Below are 22,444 nucleotides of genomic sequence, written 5' to 3' on the forward strand. Positions count from 1 at the left end.
CAGGGTTGATGAAATAGGGACCAGTTGAGCACTCCTCCACTAAAATTGCTTGTCTTGTTCCAAAATTTGAAACCATTATTATTATTATTGTTATGTATTTACTCTCTCTTGATCATTACATTTAGTTTTTTATTTTGATTGTGTTTGTTGGCTTTTATACGATTGTGTATGCTACCCTTTTGACATTCTACTCCAAATTTTCCATAAACTGCTTTTATTCATACTCCCCATATTTCATGTCTACTACTGTGGAATTCATTGCAGGATGTTGAACGAGAGTTGGAGCTTCAGATCAGCATGAAAACTGAAATGGAGATGGCATTGCGGTTGCTGGAGAAAGACATTCACGAGAAACAGGATAACATTATTTCAATGCGGAAGCAATTGGAAGACATAAAAACATTAAACCTCGAGATGTACAAAAAACTCCAGGTAAGACATGGACTTACTGTTGATAGCTGGCAACTTGATGACTAATGTCTCTGAGTACAAAAGAAAAAGGACATTTTTTTTTTCCAGAAATCTTGCAAGCAGAAGTCAACATTATTTTTTGTCAATGTCAAGTACTTATTTTGTTGGTTGAAGCAAATGTAATTTAGGTTTTATAATAACGTTTCACTTCTGTCAAGGTTAGGACGTAACCAGATTTAAAAGAAATAGTACGGTCCTTGACTAAATGATTTGCAATAGTTTCATCTAAGGTGGTGAGTTGGCAGAATCATTAGCACACCTGGCTTAGCAGCTGAGATTGATAAAATAAGTACCAGCTGAGCACTGAGGTTGATGTGATCAACTTAACCACCTCCCGTGAAATTATTGGCCTTGTGCTAAAATTTGAAACCAGTATTTAGTTTCATCCTTCTATGAACTAAGTTCAAATCCTGTAGAGGTCACCTTTGCCTTTCAACTCTGGAGCTGGAGACTATCAGTAAAATGTGTCTCAGTTGTAGTTGTCTGATTGCCTAGTTCAAGTACTAGTAGCATAATTTGGTGCAGATAATCAAGTATATTTCCTCTCCTTCAAAACCCACTTTTGTTCCTGGTGAAAAAGATACCAGTAATTTATTGATTTTAGTTATATTGTTGCATTTTGCCCCAGAACTAACAAAATAGAATAATCTCTCCCACCCACAAACTTTTTATTTTTATGTCATAGTAATTTTCTTAGGATGTAAAAATCAAATAAAAAAAAATATGTAGAGAGTTCAAGGAGTTTGGATTTTGTCTGGAATTGAAACTGAATTTTAACTCATCAAAAGATTTCCTCATCTTCTCAAGTGCTCCCTATTTTGACAGCTACATTGATATTTGTTTTGTATGTGCTAGGTCCCAGATAATTAAAATTTTTTTATTAGAAAAAAAACCCAGAATAGTATAAAACACATAAAATCCAGTCTATTACTGGTGCTTATTTCTTGGTATGCAGTGGGATTTGAACTCAAAACACAGAGGAAATATTCTAACACATTTAATTTATTGCTTTACTATGAAAGATGTTACCAATTTCTTACTTTTTGCTGTGTTGATTCAACTTTGGTTTCAAATAATTAATATTTAATATTCTAAAATGTGCATTTTTCTTGATTAATCTATCATCTGCCAGACTTTTAGAAGTAAATGTTGCTATTTCAGAGGAGACAGTAAAGTGGGGTGGGTGGAGTATTTTCTTTTTAATGTTTGAATTAAAAGTGTTGCTTTAATCAATCTGTTATGTATTGTGAAAATGAATCAGACTTTTTGACAAGCAGTGAACTATTCACCTTTTTATATTCTTCTCAGATTTAATTTTCATGCAGATATATCAAAAATGTCCAAAATGGAAACATTTCCTTTATAGATTCATATGAATATTACACACATACATCTCCATTATTTTCCATACTAGCATCGCTTGGACTAGGTGTCACAAGCCAGGTCTGTTCTAATTTAGAATAGTGTGTATGTATGTTTGTGTGTGCATACAATGTGCATGTGTAGAAGTCTGACTGTGAACATATTTGTATGTGTTTCATGAATGTATAATTCTCTCTACTTATGTCTTTGTGCATGAGTATGTATAATCTGTTTATAAATGTGTGTGTGTGAGTGCATGTCTGCACACATATGTATATGTGAGTGTTTATGTTTAGGTCTTTCATATAATCATTGTTAATGTTCCTGCCATCATTATTACCATCATTTTTGTGTCCATCTTATGCTTTTTTTTTTACACTTAATGTGAAAGAAGGATCAGTAAACTTGTATAGTAGAGGATATGACAGGTGATACACAATGGAAGGTTTTAGTTGAAGGTGGTATAGTATCATGATATTTGTGACAAAGAGATAGAGAGAAAAAGAGAGATAGAAATGAAGTGCAACAGCTTTTGTCAGTAGAAGAAACAGAGAATGAGAAAAATAACACAACCTGGTGAGTGGCCTATGGTTGTTGTTACACCCTGATTGAGGTGATCTATGTATGGGAATATTTCAGCTGTGACTGTCTCATTTTTTTTTGCATGTCTGAACACCCCAACCTGTTTTGAGATTTGGCTGCTATTTCTAGTACATCAAGTAACCATATTGTGGATCCCTCAGTGGCCCAATAGTTAAGTAACGGTGATTTGAGGATTGATTGCTGGCAATGCAGTAACCTTTTATTCAGGTACATAACTTTATTTTCATATGGTGTAAAAGGTAAAGACTCCCTTCAGTCATGAATGACCATGGGATTGCTCTTAGGAAGTTATCCTCCAAGGTACAAGTTTGAGTGAGGTTGTTTATGGAAGACCAGCAGTCGCCCATGCATACCCCTCTCCATGCCACTGATGTTATCCAAGAGAAAGGTAAAGGCCAATACAGCTTGGCACCAGTGACTTGGCAACTCATTTCTACAACCGAGTGAACTGGAGCAATGTGAAATAAAGTGTCTTACTCAAGAACACAACACACAGCCCTGTCCAGGAATTGAACTCACTACCTCATGATTGTGAGCCCAACACACTAACCACTGAGCCATGCGCCTTCACTTTGTATGGTGTAGTTTTCTGACAAAACATGAACTGGAAAAATCTGTCCGGTAATACATTTACATCAGCACACACCTTCTCAACATATAATACTAAGACCCACACTCTTGACAGGAGCTTTCTGGCTAGAATTTGTGGAAAAAAGGAAAAGATTTTCAGAGACTGTAACTAGAGGCATCTTAGCTGATGAGATACAGGTTTTTAAAGGCCAAATATGGAAACATCTCATTACTTTTCTCATCTAACATACAGTGAATCAATTATTGGTTTACTGAAAATCTATAACATTATTGTTCACAAATCTATAACATAACTTTTTTTTAATGGACTGGTAGTTTTTCAGAATTTAGTTCTCGGAGTGGTTGGCATTAGGAAGGGCATCCAACTGTAGAAACTTTGCCAGATCAGATTGAGCCTGATGCAGCCTCTGGCTTGCCAGTCCTCAATGAAACAGTCCAACCCATACCAGCATGGAAAGCAGACGTTAAACGATGATGACTGCTCTGTTGTGAATTCAGATCCATCTCAGGCCAATGTTGCTTTCAGTCTTTCCAGATACAGGAGTGAATACATTTGGATCTATCCAATTCTTACGAATTTTTGCCAGTATCTTTGTTATATACTCATACATACCAGTTTACAGGTAGGAGGATGTCTGTTTATATAGGCACTGTACTGTTATACATTATTGGAGGAATTACCATCCTTTATGGACATTAAATATAATTGAATGATGTTTGCTGGGTTATAAAAATGCTGTGATCTGGTGGTGGAAGGTAACTGTATAAAATAGAAAAAAGAACCCTAAATACACGGATCCCAAGGAAACTAGTGGTGATTTGCATTGAAAAAATTATACAATGTGGAAAAAAAATTTCCCTTTCTTATCAGCTGAATAGTCAATACTAAAACATTAGATGCCTCTCTCCCTACAATCAAACTCTCAAACCTAAACTAATAATAATAGCAATCCTTTCTACTATAGGGACACGGTCTAGAATTTTTGGAGAGCAGGCTAGTCAATTACATTGACCCCACTGCTCAGCTGGTACTTATTTCATTGATCCTGGAAAGACAAAAGGCAAAGTTGATCTCAGTGGAATCTGTACTCAGAATGTAAGGACAGATAAAATGCCACAAAGCATTTTGTTCAGCATGCTAACAAGCTGCCAGCTCACCTCAATAATAATGATAATGATTTCAAATTTTTGCCACAAGGGCAGTAATTTTGATGAGTCGATTGCATCGACCCCAGTGTTCAACTGGTACTTACTTTATTGATCCTGAAAGGATGAAAACAAAGTTGACCTCTATTGAATTTGAATTCAGAATGTAGCAATAGATGGAATACTGCCATGCATTTCACCCAGTTTGCTAACAATTGTGCCAGCTCACCACCTTAATAATAATTATTTCTACTGTAGGCACAAGGCCATGAAATTTTTTGGGGAAGGGGTCTAGTCAATCACACCAACCCCAGTGCATAACTGGTATGTATTTCATTGACCCTGAAAGGATGAAAGGCAAAGTCAACCTTGGCAGAATTTGAACTCAGAATGTAGGGTCAGACGAAATACTGCTGAGCATTTTGCCCAGCATGCTAATGATTCTGCCAGCTTGCCACCTTAATTATAAGGATGATGATAATATTAGTAGTAGTAAGCAAAGAAATATGGTGATCAATTTCTGGCAGCCCCAAAATAAGTGAATTGTAAAAATGATCATTCTTATGGCAGCTCCCATATTTACATAAATTTCTCTCCTTGTAAATACAGCTTTATTCAGTTAGTTATAATATAAGTTTTTTCGAGATATTTTATATTGCATGTAGACAATCAATTCTTTTTAATTAAAGCAAAACCGAAAACAACAACGATAGTAATAATAATAATAATAAAATTCGATGTGATTTTGTGAGTAGGAAGATCAGATCACAAAAATGTTGCTGATGAGAAGACCTAGGAATGAAGTCGATGGAGTGACATCTCGTAGAAGAGTTATAAATTCACAAGACGGGCTTCTAGGCTTAATAAATGTAAGGGGAGTAACTTTATTTCTTTTACATTAAATAAGACATTTTTAATTATGTTATATGATTGTTGTTTGGACTTATGATATCAATAGTTTTGTTGTCTGTAGTCTTTTTCTCTTGTATATTCTGTTTATTGTTGCTTAGCATAGGCCATCCCATTTATATATATGTGTGTGTGTGTGTGTGTGTGTGTGTACATGAAATTAAATATATGCCCAGTCATAGAGAGACCAATGGCATCACATCCATAAAGTGCCTAGTTTTATAGATGACTTATCAGACTCCAAGGCATTGGAGTCTGACAAATCGTCTATAAAGCTAAGTGCTTTATGTATGTAAAACCACTGGTCACTCTGCGGCTGGACATATATTTAGCTTCATGCAAATACATTACCGCTCTAACTTTTAGAGTGTGCTTCTTTTTTTTTTTTATATAAGATCCAGATGATGATATATATATATATATATATATATATATATATGTAGCCCAGCCCTATATATTTCTGCTTCAAGGTTTTAAGGCAATAGCTTGTAAAATCGGTAATGTCAGACAGAACATATTTTGGTAGTTGCCTCCCTTCTCACTTTTCACTCTTTAACTTTTCCACTTTTCAAACTGTTGTGGATTTGTATTTATTCCTCAAAAATTATTGAAATAATTATCAGTCTTGTATTTCTATCAAATTAAAGTGCTCTGGCTTCCCCTTCTGCACCTTCAAAAATTTTTTATAGTGTTCCATCACAAGTTATAATTTAGATGGATTCTCTCTGCCAACAGAAGGGCAGCTAAATTGTTTGGAGGGCAATAAGGCTCTTTGATGGCGATTACATGGAACCAAGGATCATATTTATGTTGTATTTTCTTTTAGAGTGTGTTATAGTCTATAGTTATTTTGTTTTCAATGGTAGAAAAAGATATCAAGTTGCTGACAGGCTGAGTTCACAAACCATTTTTAATACTAGCACAATCTATTCAACACACCTGAGCTGATAATGCTTTGAAAAGGGCATAATTATTACACAATCTCATTTACTTATGCCTCCCATAATCTTTAACCTTGTTTCTCTAAGGAATTTTATTTCATTTATCCATTTATATTTTGACCAGTCATTCAATTGTTGGGAATAAATAAAATTCTTGTGTTCTCCTAGCTTTCTTTTAATTGCATAATTCTTTTGCTGTCCTTCCTAGTTCCTATTATGAAGTGTTCAGTTGGTGTCATTGTGTCTTTTGGAGTTGTATTCTTTGTCTGTGAGTAGTGGAAAGTTTAAAATTTGTTCATAGATTGTTTCATATTTCTTTATTGCCCACAAGGAGCTAAACATAGAGAGGACAAACAAGGACAGACAAAGAGATTAAGTCGATTACATCAACTCCTGTGCGTAACTGGTACTTATTCAATCGACCCTGAAAGGATGAAAGGCTAAGTCGACCTCGGCGCAATTTGAACTCAGAACGTAGCGTCAGACGAAATACCACTAAGCATTTCGCCTGGCGTGCTAACGTTTCTGCCAGCTCGCGGCCTTCATTGATAACTCATAGATAGTTTCTAACATCAACATTACTCAAGCGTAGATGGTTTTAGTAAATGGGCTGTATCTTTTTACTCCACTCTTAGTATTTAACTGGTACTTATTTTGTCAATAAGAAAATAAACAAAGTTAACCATGACAGATAAGAAAATAAATAAAGTTAACTATGACAGATTTGAAATCAGAATACAATGCACTGCCCAAGGCTGGTGTATGATAAAGATAAATCTAGATCTGGAATGATGGAATCCCTCACCCTGTACAAATACACCAATAATTATAGTCCTTAAATATCAGAATTCTCTAGTAATTTATTTTTATTATCAATCAATAATAAATAAATAATTGATAATAAATTTTTATTATCAGTCAATCAATAATTGATTATTTTTCATTTTAGAATATAGTCAGTTTTCTTCCTTGTCCTACAAATCAGTATCAGAATGCTTCTACAATCTATTTAGCATGAGTTTTTAATTTTTCATTCTTCTATGAATATGGTTTAGATTCTGCCAGCAAAAATCTGAAATAAATCCAGAATATAAATTCTTTACAACATGAATCAGTTGAGAAATGAGTTAATCTCTCCCTAGATAAGATGGTTTATCAGCAGTAGCATTCCCACAGGACTTGGTATCTACTCATGATAGCTAAGTGGGCTGATGCAATGTAAAACAATGTATTTATCATCATCATTCATTGTTTTAGCATCCATTTTACTATGTTTGCATGGCTCAGAGTTTATTGAGACAGATCTTCCTGTTACAGCCTTCACTTGTTTCCAAGTAAGGTAATAATTTCTCCTTTGCTGTAAAATATTAGAAATGCATGATGCTGCTTGTATGACAGTGACAATTATTTACAAATATCCTATAATATCAAGACAAGAAGCCATAAACATCTGTGCATGCACCCCGCTGCACACACACACACACACACACACACACAATGGGCTTCTTTCAGTTTCTGTCTACCTAATCTGTTCACTAGCTTTTAAGCGACCTGGAGCTATAGTAAAAGACACTTGCCCAAGGTTCCACATAATGAGACTGAACCTAAAACCATATGACTTGGAAGCAAACTTCTTTGCCATATCTGCACCTATGTATTCTGTATAGAAAACCAATAAACTGACTGCAACAGATTTGAAACTCTTGATCTTCACACAGGGAGTCCAGTATCTTATCCACTCAGCCATCTCACCTCTACATTTTCCTGTGTATCTTTCAATTTTTTATGTTTATCCGTATGACTGGTCTCGTTCTAATGTTTGTTTTACTTTCCTTCCTAGTTTTTACATCAATGGGTACAAATATGTTCTGGCAGACATATCAAATAAAGTTGCAGTTGGCATGGAACTTTTCAAATAATGTTCAATGAACGTTTTAGAACAATTCTATAAAAACAAAACTAGCTAAGAGTGTGTATGTGCACACACACACGTTCACACACATACATGCTCACACACACACACGTTCACACACATACATGCTCACACACACACACATTCACACACACAAACACACATACGTATGTTCACACACACACACACCACGTTTACACACATACATACACACACACACACACACACACACACACACTCTCTCTCTCTTTTTCTCTCTCTCACTCATTCATTCACTCACTCATAATTGTGTATTTTTCCTTTCATTGATTTTCTTTTTCTTTTCAAGAAACATCTTAATTTCCTTATAAATATATGCTGTTTTTAGGATTTTTGATGCCTCTATCTGCTGCCCCAGTAGGTCACAGACTTTTAGATCACATTTTACCCATATTTGTTGTTTATCCAAAATCTGTGCTGATCCATTAGGCCTACGGATAAAGACATTCCAGCTGTGATTTTAGCATCTGTTTGAAATTTATCTCATGAAATCTCACTACTGAACTCATAACTAAACTTATGCATCTGTCAAACTCATAAGAAGTTTACTTTCACTCTCAGCCTACCTGAGATCCCACTATATTTTCAATGCAGTCATAGTTAGCAATGAGTACACCTTCCTTTTCTGCATGTGATATAATATACAATGAACTTATTGTATACAGTGCTCAGGTGTACAACAGCTCATCAGAAAAAGTAACCAAAACTGCACGAACAGTACATAGAATATGCACAGGAAGAGAACAGTGAATAAGTCTTTAAAACAAAAAAAGAAAGAGGAATAAGAAATGGGAATGGGCGGGGGGCATCAGGTGAATTTCAGGAAGCATGGACCGCTTTTCAATAATAGTAGTAGTGTTTTGTCTTCTTTCCTCCTAAGTAAAATTTTGAGGCTTCTTAATTCTAGGTTTTGCTTCCTAGTTTTGAATTTCTTTTCAAAATCTTCAACTGATTTAACTATGAGAAGGAAGTCACTGTCTTACATGATTTTTTTTCCCCCACAGATAACCAGTGTTAAACGATTTTATTTGGTCTTTAGGACCATAATAAATGTTAAACCCAAAGCCATGTGGCTGAGAAGCTAATACCTTAACCACACAGCCATACCTGTGTGTGTATGTTCGTCTATCTCTTTGTGTATCTATGTATTAGCCAAATGCTATGATTTGGAACTTTGTGCCAACTTGGATGCTGGTCGCTTCAGTTTCTCTGGCATACTTATGTGTTGTTTTCTAAGAGATGCATGGAAAAGCAACATTTTAATGCGAATCACATTCTTGAATATTCACATCCACACACAATTGTACACCCATCTTTCACACACACTTAAATACATACTCATTTGAAATATAGAAATAAATACCAATTAAATAAAGAAGCCAGGACTCCAAAGATGGCAGAGTATTGAATATTTTATTCCACAAAACATTGTCTGAGATTATCAAAGGTACAGACATTAAGCTGATGCACAATTAATTGGCGAGTTAATTAGTTGATGAATTAATTATACATTAAAGTGGACATGTTTCAGACGGGATTTTTTTCATTTTTTACTCTCCCTTTTTTAATATTTGTATTTTTTCTTTTTTCTGTTTTGTGTAACCACTCCCACCACCCATGTGAAGGACCAAACACCACACGAGAGTCATCAGTCTCGTTCATTGCAGTTATCGTTCTCATCATCATCATTGTTGTTGTCATCATCATTGTCATTGGTCTTGGTGTTTGTCGGAAGGGATATCTTTGCCAGTCAGGATTTCTCTCCAAAGTATATGCTATCTGCAATAATACAAATATGATAATGATCAATAAAAGTAGTAGTAGTAGTAATAATAATAATAATAATAATAATAATGATATCTAACATTGTCACAGAACCACACATTTTTGAGGAAGTGTACTTGATTAGATTCTGGGATTTATATGGTAAATATCAGCGAAATACTGGTATTTATTTTATCAACTCCAGAAGGATAAGAAATAATAATAATGATAATAGTTGTTTCTAATTTAGATACATAGCCAGCAATTCTGTGGGGAGGAGTTAGCCAATTTCATCAACCTCAGTATAACAAACACCACGAATGTTGAGTTTTGTATAGTCTAGAGGATATTTTTGTAAATAGCTTGTCTTGTCAGTGTTTTTGTGCATTTGTTTTTCCATGCTGGCATGGGTTGGACAAGATTTTTTGAGGCAGTGTTTTGCAGCTGAACATCCTTTGAAATGCCAACCCTTTTAGTCACCTCTAACAACATGCAGCGATATGATATACCTCTTCTAAAGACTAGAATATATAGTTGATAAATATTATTATTATCACATAGTCATTCTTATTCTTTAGTAAGTTCATTTCTAAACAAAATATAGTATTATAGTAAGGTATTAATAACATAATCTGAGTATTGTTAAATTTAACTTTATATGGTTATTGTAACCCTGAGATATTTCAATTCTGTTATTTACTAATAATTACAATTATTATATTTTTATGTATAGTTATCGGAAACTCACACTCAAATAATATACATGTTGAGATTGAAGTGTTTATTCTATAACATGAGTATAAATAGATTAATAGGGTTATACTGAAATATTTGTCTGACATTTATTGATTTTAATAACAATGCGTAATGTCTTTGAAACTGTAATATCAGTGTAACCATGGTGCCATTTAGAAATTCAGTATTAAAGTTGAACATAGAAAGAACGTTAGAAAAATGATGTAAATACAGAGTCTAGAGAACATTTTGTAAAATGTCTGTAGAAATGAGAAATTTATTTTATTTAATTTATTTTATTTAATTTTATTTTAAGGTAATAAATATTTTCTATTGAAAATTAGTATTCATTTCATAACTTAGTGTAAGCACCATGATATTTGATAAAAGTTAAATTATGGTTATTGTACATATACCATATTCCCTAATATTACCCATGGTGGCTAAAATATACTTCTTATTTTTATATTTGTGAAAAATATATGTTACTATTTTTCTAACTTTTATCAACATGGACACAATGTACTACTTTGAAAACCTGTCTCATCAAAATTTGAATTCCTCCTATAACTGTTCTGTCATTTACTCTCTCTCCCTGCTCTTCTGTCTATATGATTCAGTCTCTCTTACTGTGTGGAATGTTCCTTTATTCATTGCCTGCTACCAAGCCTAGTATGTGCACTTCTTGTCTTAACTCTCTCTGTATCTTTCCCTCTCACTTAAAGTGTGACTGTAGAACTCAACCAACCAGTGTTTATATTAGCTATTATTCTATAGAGATTGTTATATCCAAAACAAAATGTCTTTTTTTTTTTTCTAGTTACAATGCATCTTTAAAAGAAAAAAAAGATCTTTCAATTATCAATTTTGCTATGCAGAAATAATATCCAAACTTTACCTTTCATAGGTCTGCAATCTCATTGACCGGCCCGGTACATGTTGTGATAATACGGTTAATCTCTTCCTGAAAGAAGTAAACAATATTAAACAATATTGAATGTAAATATGCATGTTAAGCTGGAACAAACGGGTTTAATTTAAAAACTACTGAGTGAGAATCAAAACTGAGCAGCTAGTAGGAACTCACCAGATATTCACCCAGTATTCACTGTTTATTCTCTTTTATGTATGTCATTTGTATCTGCAAGCTTACTTGAATTTAAATATGTATATGCAAACATGTAATGCATAAGTGCAAATATGTATATGCAAACACATAGCTTTAACCACCCAACATATGTGTGCGCTAAAAAGGGGCCCTCTTCTTCATGGTCATTCAAATTGCTAGAAATCTAAATTTTCATCAAATCACACTATATTGTTTTTTAAAAAAGGATGACACATTGTATAATGCAGTCTTAGATACACATGATACCAGAAGAAAATCTTTGATGGAACATTGGTCAGATAATAAAAAGTTGACTCTGAACATCAACAACAACAACAATTTATAAATATACATTTTTTTCATTCAATTCAATTCTAGTCATATAATAAATTTAATGAAACTAAATTTTATTATTTTACACCCAGTTCATCATGTTTCTATATACCTGGGTGGTATCAGTTAATTTTACAGCTGGCTATGTACCTCTCAAATTCCTTTCACCAAAGTATGTGTTGCTGTTCCTAACCACTCCAGTTTATCTTTACTTTCTTTCCTTTTTATTTTTGACTACTTACCCTCCTGACACCCTTGAACCATATCAGGAGAGACGTAGCTGTTACAATCATAGTGAAGGCAACCTGTCTACAATCTTGGTTGCTCTAAGTTGCAAATGAGGGCCCTGAATCCAAGTTAGCATCTGTAGTGCTGTACTGCAATAAGACACAATGACTTTTTTTCCTTTGATGGGAGGTGTAGGCCTAATATGTTGCCTAACTTATCACCATTCCCTGGCAGAGTTATGTTTAGCTCACATGCACAACAAAATGCTTCATAACATTAACAGTTTACACTCAAAGCCGTTTAGTCAATAGTGTAGCACTTAAACTGTACAGCCATTGATTTTTAAACACTTGCTTTAGAATATAGATTGTTATGTATTATAGATTTTGTATAATAATCTGATAAAATACATATCTTTTAGGCTATACTGAATTTTCAACCAAAATTTGACATTGTATATAAATTAAGTTTTGTTGGTTCTAAAATAAAGCTGTTACAGAAGTAAGTTATCTAAAAATTTGTAACTCCCTGCCTCCCAAACAAATCTTTCAGGGACTATCCACATTAGCAAGGTTTTAAAAGCTGTAAAGATATATTGAAATGGACAACAAATGACAAAAAGAAAATTATGAAGAATATGCCAAACTTACATCTAAAATTTTTTCTATCAAAGCCTTTGTTTGTTGTCTGAAGTGACACTGAATGTCTGAGAGTGCACTGCGTTTACCTCCGGGGTGCCATCCATTGCTAAAGTGGTAGTTTTGTGCTTGAGTCTGCAGACACAAAGATAGCAGCAACATGGAGAATATGAAGAAAGCCATTTTTCTGGAGCTGGTTGTTGATGCAGTAGCTGACATAATGACGTTTGCTGGTAGAATTGGATAAGTTAGATCTGAAATAAACAGCAGAAAGCCTGAGAGGAAGTTTTTATGAAATGATGTAAGATAGCAATACATGTTTTCAAGAGAGAATCTCAGCACTTTGCTGCGGTGACAAATATTGGGAACCGATTCATCCATTTTTACATTTTGCACTCAAATTCCCACAAGGTTGACTTTGCCTTTCATCCTTTGAAAGGTCAATAAAATAAATACCGATTGAGCACTGGTGTCATTGTAATCAACTAGCCTTGTTCCTTGAACTTGCTGACTTTGTGCCAAAATTTGAAACCGTTATTACACAATAGATTTAATGTTTCACTTTGACTACTGATTACAATAAATGTGTTTACCTGTCAGCATTCAGATTACTCTGTCAAATGTAATGTTTATTTATTCACATTGTTTTGAATTAACCATGCATTATCTCACAACTTCAAGAGTTCAGTGATATGATTATTTACTTTTAAAATGACATTGCAGAATTATATGTAAGAGGCCAGATACAGCCAATTTCAACATAAAACATGTAGAATATTTGGGCCAGATATTACTGGTTTAAATACTAAAGGGTTAAGCTGTTATGTAGTTGGAGATATATTTATCTCCAATAACAGCACCATATTTATCATCATTATCATCTGCTTGTCTAAAATTTATAGTCTGTTAGCTGAATGTATTTTACTATAGTTATCATCATCACTGCCACATGCTGATGTTTAGTGTTTATTTAAACTGGAATTATTATTGTGCAGATTTAGTTTTCTTCTGTGTACACGGTGTTGATATGTGAATGGATTATGCAGCTATTCATATATGTATATAACACAAACTACAGATCTCTCTCCCTGATAATAAACTATAATTCTCTCTCTCTGATAATAAACTACAGATCCCTCTGTAGGAATTTGTTGCTATATATATATATATATATATCAGAAATACTAAATTTCTAAATCTCTCGTAGAGACATGTATATATATATATATATATATATATATATATATATATATCAGAAATACTAAATTTCTAAATCTCTCGTAGAGACATGTATATATATATATATATATATATATATATAGAGTATGTTGTATATATGTTTTTCTCTATGTGTGTTGGGTATACAAATTGCTATATCTGTGTGCTAGTGCATGCATATTGTTGTATAAATGTATTGAAATGTGTACTGTATTTTATATAAATTGTTATATATGTGGTTTAGATATGCACATTGCTGTATGTGTGTGCTGGTGTGTGGCACATGTATGAAAGCAATCTCTTGGACAAACGAAATGATCAACAAAGCAAAACAGACACTGCTGTACACATTAACCGTTTGACAGTTGAAAAGTTTTTTTTTGTTATGTTTTTTGTCATTATGTTCCTGTTATATGAAAGCCAGTGAGTTGGCAGAATCATTAGCATGCCAGATAATATGCTTAGTAGCATTTCGTCTGTCTTTACATTCTGAGTTCAAATTCCACTAAAGCTGACTTTGCCTTTCATCCTTTTGGGGTTCTTAAAATAAGTACCAGTTGTACACTGGAGTCAATGTAAACAATTGCCCCCCCCCCCCCCCCCCGCCGCTACAGTTGCTGCCTTATGCCAAAATTTGAACCCATTATTTTCCTGTCACACACACACAACATTGATGTTCATTATTGGTAGATGAAACTAAAGCTTCACTGCATCAAGTCTGAAACATTCAGAATGAAACATTCAACAGGCAAAATGCTTAGCAGTATTTCACCCATTGCTACGTTCTGAGTTCAAATTCCACCAAGGTCAACATTGCCTTTCATCCTTTAGGGGCCAATAAATTAAGTACCAGTTGAGTACTGGGGTTGATGTGACTGACTTCCCCCCTCCTCACAAAATTCAGGCCATGTGCCTATAATAGAAAGGATTATTATTATTATTATTATTATATCAACCCTTGCATTCTATTGAGGGTTAGTGGTGAGCAAAACTGATGATGTTGAAAAGAGTCTAGGCATCAATGAAGAGAAACTTAACACTTTGTCCTGGAAGACCTACAGCCTGAGAAGTGTGGTTGACTTCCATGAATCCCTGGCTTAGCAGTGCTACTAGGAGAGCATTATCAGGTTGGGGAAAAAACTGTACAGAAATGGAAATACTGTCAGCTGGGCCTGTCTAAGATGTATGCTGAGTAATGAAACCACACTGTTTGCACATATTCAGTTCCAAACATTTCTGATTTCTGGAGTTATGTCAAACAGTTGCTGTCACATAAAAGACATGGTTCTTAGCTGAGTCTATTACGAGGATTACTTTGCCATCTTCCTTTGTCCAAGAAGGATAGGCAGTTTTCTTCTGCTAGTGGTTATAGTAAAAGAGATGTACTGTAAGAGCCAAGTTCTTAACTTCTTCAAGCTTCATTTGAAGAGGAAGGTAAGGGTTGAGAGGGAGGTGTCATCTTCCAGAAAATATGCTGGAAAGTAGAAATAGTTGTCTGGGGTTGTCAAAGTTATCTGGTATATGTGAGGATTTGTTCCTTTTTTGACCTCAGATGGTTGTCCCCTATTGGGACATCTGTTTCATTTTCATATTTTCTACAAAAGTATTATATACTTTTGCTTTCTATGTTGGCTTGATTTCATACAAACATACATTTAGTAATTTGTTTCTGTAATGTTGCCTTCATCTACTGCGCTTCTGGCAAATAAGAAATAACTTTTATCATCATTATGAAGGGCAAAAACTGTAGACAGGCTAAATACCATTTAGCAGTCAATTACAGTCCTCCTTGTTCTTAGTTCAAACTTCATTGGATTTGATTTTGATTTTCATCATTGCAAGATTGATGAAATAAAGTACCAGTAAAGTACAAAGTCAGTTGAATTGACTGTACTTTTCCCCCAAAAATGTGGTCTTCTATCGAAATTAGAAATTAGTATTATTGAAGTTTGTCATTTGTTACAAACAGTAGAGCACCAGATTAAATGCTTTGTAATATTTAGTTTCATCTTTTCATCTCTGAATTTTGAATTGAAATTTCCCAATGATTGAATTTATCTTTTAGGGTCAGTAAAATAAGCATAAGACATAAGCCAAGATTAATACAGCTGATTGACTGTTTACCCTCACCCTAAAAATCCTTGGTTTTTTGCTAGTATTAAAAATTAATGTTAGGATTAGAAAGTATAATGGAGTATATAAAATAGTATATAAACTAAAATCTTCCAGTATTTAGTTCAAATCCTGCCAGTGTAGGGCCTTATTCTTGGGTTGATTTGTAAGTATCAGTAGTATGCTGTGGTGAATTCAGTTGACTACACAATTTCCCTATAAATACATGGCCTAATGATAATTATATATGTTATATTATAGACTAAACTGGATACTATTAAACACTTGAGTTGGATTTCAAAAGCGAAAAGTATTGAGCTTGATTCATTAATACATTTTGTACCATTCTTCCCTCTGAATAAGATATTGGTGTTCAGAATGTAGTTGTTGTGTGAACTTTAAACAAATAATTTGGTGTGAGAAGATATTTATATATAAATTAGTAAGAGAGAAAAAACGAGAATTAGAATACAGTAATTAAATCATATAATATCAGCTAAAGAAAAAGTAGTGTTATGTAATATCCTTTCTGCAATACGCACAAGGCCTGAAATTTTGTGGAAGGAGGCTGGTTGATTACATCAGCTCCAGCATTCGAACTGGTACTTATTTTATCAACCCTGAAAGGATGAAAGGCAATGCTGACCTCGACAGAATTTGAACTCAGAATCTAAAAGCAGAAGAAATGCTGTTAAGTATTCTGTCAAGTGGGGTAATGTTTCTGCCAGTTTGCCTCCTTATAGTGTGATGTAATATAATTTAAAAAAATTTTTAGTGGAAGCGTGGATTAGAAAACTCCAAAATACATATAGTATAGAAATAGCCCTCTTGTTTCTCTTTTTTTTAAGATAGTTATTGAGAAGGAAAATCTATATGTGAAGTTAACAAATCAAGGTATAAGAGAGAGAGAGATAGAGAGACCATGTAAAAGAAATTTTGTTTTTTTAACAAAGGAAGATTTTGATATTTTACCTTTAGTGTGGAACTTGAGTTTGTTCTATGTATCAGGTTCAGGACGCTGTTCAGAGTGAAGGAATCTCCTGAAAGTGGTTCCTTTAAATAGAGAGATCTTGTCGCATCATCACCATCACTACAAGAACCACCTATTCTTCAGTGCTCCCGCCCAAACTGTTGCATAAATCTAGAAACAAACACTGACAACAACAACATCAACCACAACAACAATAATACTGATGCAGTATAAGCAATAGGTGGTCATGATGACAATGATAATGATGATGATAGAGATGAGGATGATGTGCAAATGTATTATTTAGCAACAAAGGTGGGAAGGCCATGGAATTGCCCAAACAAATCATTTCTGACATTGTCAACCTGGTGGTGGTGGAGGTGTCAATGATGCTGCATTTTTGATGATGTAGTGTTGTTGTGATGGTGAAAGAGGTGAGTTAAGGAAAGTGAAAGTTAGTGGATTGGGTGAGTGTGGGGTCTGAAATTTTTATGTGTCTCTACTGCGTATGTATGTGTATTATGCCTGTATTCACGAATAATTGTTTTTATGTGTGTGTCTTGGTATATGCTTTTATACACACACACACACACATTTGTATGTATGTCATGTTACTCTTACCATAATTGATATCCATTTGTTTTTTTCCATACATAATGCATAATAGAACTATGTAACATGCCTAGGTACATATATATTTGCATGTATAAGCAAATACACATATACACACTTATATAAATAAAGATACATATATATATATATATATATATATATATATATATATAAATAATACACTTATATAAATAAATAAATACACATACATATGTGTGTGAGTGTATTTTATGTATGTATGTAAACATACACATAAACATACATACAAAAGTGATGGAATTATGTCCCTCCCCACCTTATAGAATTTTTCAGCTCCACCTCCTCATTGTTGGTGATGCAGCATGCTACTGGTTTGTGTCCATGTGATGAGGATGCAGTCAGAGTGCAGGCGTAGATGCCTGTGGAGAGGTGTGGCAGAACTGTAGCGAGGAAGGAAAAGGAAGATGAGGAGGGAACTTAGTGCTGTGGGTTGTCTTTATACTCTCTGGCCACTGGTCAGTCACTTGTTCTCGGTACATGCATACATACACAAACACACACACACACACACACACATTCAGTTATACACCCATTCATTTATAACACCCACTCATTTGATCACACCTTCACATACACATGAACAGACACACGCACACACACATCAATGCATACGTACACGTGCGCGCGCGCACACACACACACACACACACACACACAGAGCAAGGTAAATATTTATGTACTTGTGAAAATGTAGAAAATTCAAATGCATATATATATATATATATTACATGTGTGTACACGCCTGCGTGTGTGTGTACATGTATATATATATATGTGCATATATGTGTGTGTGTATATATATATATATATATATATATATATATTTTTATATACACATACATACATGTCATTCAATTATCGTGTAAGTGGTTGTGTACATACACACACACACACACTGACTAACAAACACATTGTTATATAAAAGCACACATTTAAAACAATGACACATACGCATATACAAATATGTCAATAGTATAATAAATGCATAATCTTTATAAATGCGTGCACACACACACACACACACACACACACACACACACACACACACAAAGACATGCATGTATGTTGTAAATGGTTCTGCATCAATTTCAACGATGAATATTCCTTTTGTTTTGATCAACTAAACTAACTAATCTTTGAATTAGAATGTAGGTGGCTGTGTACTCCACAGATGCATATACACTTAATTTAATTCTCAGCCAGGATTTGCATGGCAGTGTGTGACAAGACTGGTCCTTTGAATTATAGATTCTGTCCATCCAATAGGCTTCTATGGTTTGCGTCTACACTTTTTCACTTACAAAGCTTGAGTCGACCCAAGGTGATTGCAAAAAGTACTTTGCCAAGATGCTGAGTAGTGGGATTGAACCTTGGATCTCATGAATGCAAAGTAGAATTCTTAACTACTTGGATAGTCTACATCCTGTTATACACATTAAACAAACATATACCTGCATATTGTATACACTAAAAACAAAAAAAAAACACCCTTACAACTACGCATATGCAAAAATATAAATATACATATATAGTTATCAATACATTCATATTGATAGATACATGATCATCACCATCACTGTCATCATTTTAAAGTTTGCTTTTTCCACATTTGCATGGGTTGGATGGAGTTTATTGGGGTGGATTTCCTATGGCTGGATGTCCTTCCTCTTGTTAGCCCTCACCTGCTTCTAAGTAAGGTAATATTTCCCCTTCCTCCATGGTTAGTCATATTTTTGCAGAATATTAGAAATGAATGACTCTGCTCATATGAGAGTGAAAACTGATTCATGACTACTACGCAATGCCAAGACAAGGGGACAGACAAGGGGCACACACACACACACATGCACACTCAGAGGTTTCTTTTGGTTTCCATCTATCTAATCCACTCACAAAGCTTTAGGTGGCACAGAGTTGTAATAGAAGACACTTGCTTCCAGGGTGCCATGCAGTGGGATTGAACCATGGCACTGAAGCTATGTGGTTGGGAAGCAACCATATTTACCACGCAGCTATGTCTGCACCTATATATATTCATGCCTTAATTGATTAGATTTGTAGATCAGGCCATTGAATGATAATACATGAAACGAATTCACCCACGTTGTCACAACAGATGTAGCATCCATGAAAACTACACAAAACATATATATTGCATGCTACAAAAATAACTCATAAGCTAGAACAGTTCATGTGTCTCACCAAACTACAAACTCGTAGTTGTTTTACAAAAACCACATGAATGAAAATTATTCTTTTCAACATGAAACCACAAACTAGCAAACCACAGAATGTACCTCAGGAAACAAATGTCCTGTACAAAATCGTGGAAGTTGTAAATTTCGTAACTAAGACTTCATAGCATTGGATACAAATCTTCACCTCTCATCCATTTAACTTGTATTTACAACAAGGAACTTTCACAACTCATGATACAGTCATGAAAATACTAGTTGACAATCTACAATTTTGCATAGAATTCTTCAAAAAAGAAAAAAGAAAAAAAGATGAATAACTGTGTGAAATTTCCTCAGATTGAATAGTTGTATGATGTTTATGTGTATGCATGTGTGTGTGTATATATCATCACCATCATCATTTAACATCCATGTTCCATACTGGCTTAGATTGGATTACTTAACAGGTTCCATTGGGTCAAAGGACTACATCATGCTCCAGTGTCTGCTTTAGTATGTTTTTTTTTACTGGATGCCCTTTCTAACATCAACCAATTTATAGTGTGTTCTGGGTGCTTATAGTGTGTGTGTGTGTGTGTATATATATATATATATATATAATTAGTGAATTGAAGAAATGGAGTTGAACGAAGATTGAACAGAAATCGTTTTATTGCATTCCACTATATATATATATATATATATTATATATATATATATATATATATATATATATAATATTAATTAGAGACAAAACCACTATTTTGCAAAACAAACAAGGAAAGACTTAATCAATACATAAAATTTTAATAAAAAGTAAAAAATAAAAAATAAAAAGTAAAATTTTATGTATTGATTAAGTCTTTCCTTGTTTGCTTTGCAAAATAGTGGTTTTGTCTCTAATTAATATTATATAATATTTTACTATAAAATTGGATTTAATCCTAAATCTGATTTTTTTTCCCTATAAATTTGGATTTATTCCCTAATATTTATTATTATATATATATATAATATAATATAAAGAGAGGAGATTGACATCCATATAATGATAATCATTTCACAGCCTTAGTCATGGAAAAATAATTTATTTTAGTGTATAATAGATAATAAGTATCCTATATGCAGTATCAATATATACATTATTTATATATAGCAGTTGTTTGATTTATAAATTAATATGGGTAAAAAAAGCTTGTTCATCAGGTCAAAGAAAATTACGGTTATTTATATATGTATATATAGTATATATTCTTTTATTTGTTTCAGTAATTTGTCTGTGGCCATGCTGGAACACTGCCTTAATGAGTTTTTTAGTCAAAGAAATTGACCTCCAGCACTTATTCTTTGTAAGCCTAGTACTTATTCTTTGTAAGCCTAGTACTTATTCTCTTGGTATTTTTTGCTGAACTGCTAAGTTACGGGGGACATAAACGCACCAACATCGGTTGTCAAGTGATGGTGGGGAGACAAGCACAGACACACACACATATATGGCAAGCTCCTTTCTGTTTCTGTCTACCAATTCCACTCACAAGGCTTTGGTCAGCCCAAGGCTGTAGTAGAAGACACTTGCCCAAGGTGCCACGCAGTGGGACTGAACATGGAACCATATGGTTGGGAAGCAAGTTTCTCATCACACAGCCATGCCTGCACCTATATATATATATATATATATATATATATATATATATATATATATATATATGTATAAATTCAGTCATTCTATAGAGATCCATGTAATGGTGGAGGTGATAAAATTAATCAATTAAAAACTGCTGAATACAGCGCACCACCATGGCCACTGCCTGAAACTGATATAAAAAAATATAAGATAAAGAATTTATTATTATTATTATTATTCAGTAGTCTTATTTTTATCACATGCTTTCACTGCACTACCATGTACAGCTCTGTGTGCCTTGGGGATATGCTGTGGTTTGTTGTGGTGCTCTTATTTTCATGTATTGAAAGTGCTTTACGTAGGATGTGTGCGGTACCTAGTAGTGCTGTTTTCTGTATGTTATATACATTCATAAGTCCTAATGATTTTGTTATGTATTTATCTGAATGTTTTTTTAATCATACCTAATGCACCTACTATTATAGGAATTGTTTCTGTCTTTAGGCTCCACATTCAAGTTACTTCTATTTCCAAATCTTTGTATATTGAGAGTTTTATTATTATTATTGTTGTTACTGTTGTTATTATTATTATTGTTGTTATTATTATTATTGTTATTATTATTTTTTGGTTGGTTTTTGCTTTTTATTTGTACAAGTTGACTCCAAGTCTCACCCAGAGGCCTCAAGAGACAACAAGTTAGAAGTTCAAGTCAGTCTTATGACTAGGGTACCATATTTTTGATTTTGCAAAGAATATTGTTCTTGGGATTGTCTGTCAAAACATAAGAAAATTAAAATTATTATTATTATTATTATTATTATTTTGGTTTGGCTCAGATTTGGTCTTATTCCCAGTAGGATTTATGGGGGTAACAGGTTATTATTATTATAATTATTTCTATTATTATTA

At 33.7% G+C, this 22,444-nt stretch overlaps 1 protein-coding gene across 6 annotated transcripts in view; it reads left to right on the plus strand.

Moving 5' to 3' along the window:
* Positions 1–22,444, plus strand: part of LOC115213814 (RUN and FYVE domain-containing protein 2) — a 250,820-nt gene that overhangs the window by 125,971 nt on the left and 102,405 nt on the right. For all 6 annotated transcript variants that reach the window (XM_029782694.2, XM_036504738.1, XM_029782693.2 and 3 more), the window contains one exon: positions 265–432. In XM_029782694.2, the coding sequence (XP_029638554.2) occupies positions 265–432 (168 nt within the window). The remainder of the gene's footprint in view (positions 1–264; positions 433–22,444) is intronic.

The sequence above is a fragment of the Octopus sinensis genome, linkage group LG7 (assembly GCF_006345805.1).
Source record: "Octopus sinensis linkage group LG7, ASM634580v1, whole genome shotgun sequence".
In the NCBI taxonomy this organism is placed as follows: Eukaryota; Metazoa; Mollusca; class Cephalopoda; order Octopoda; family Octopodidae; genus Octopus; species Octopus sinensis.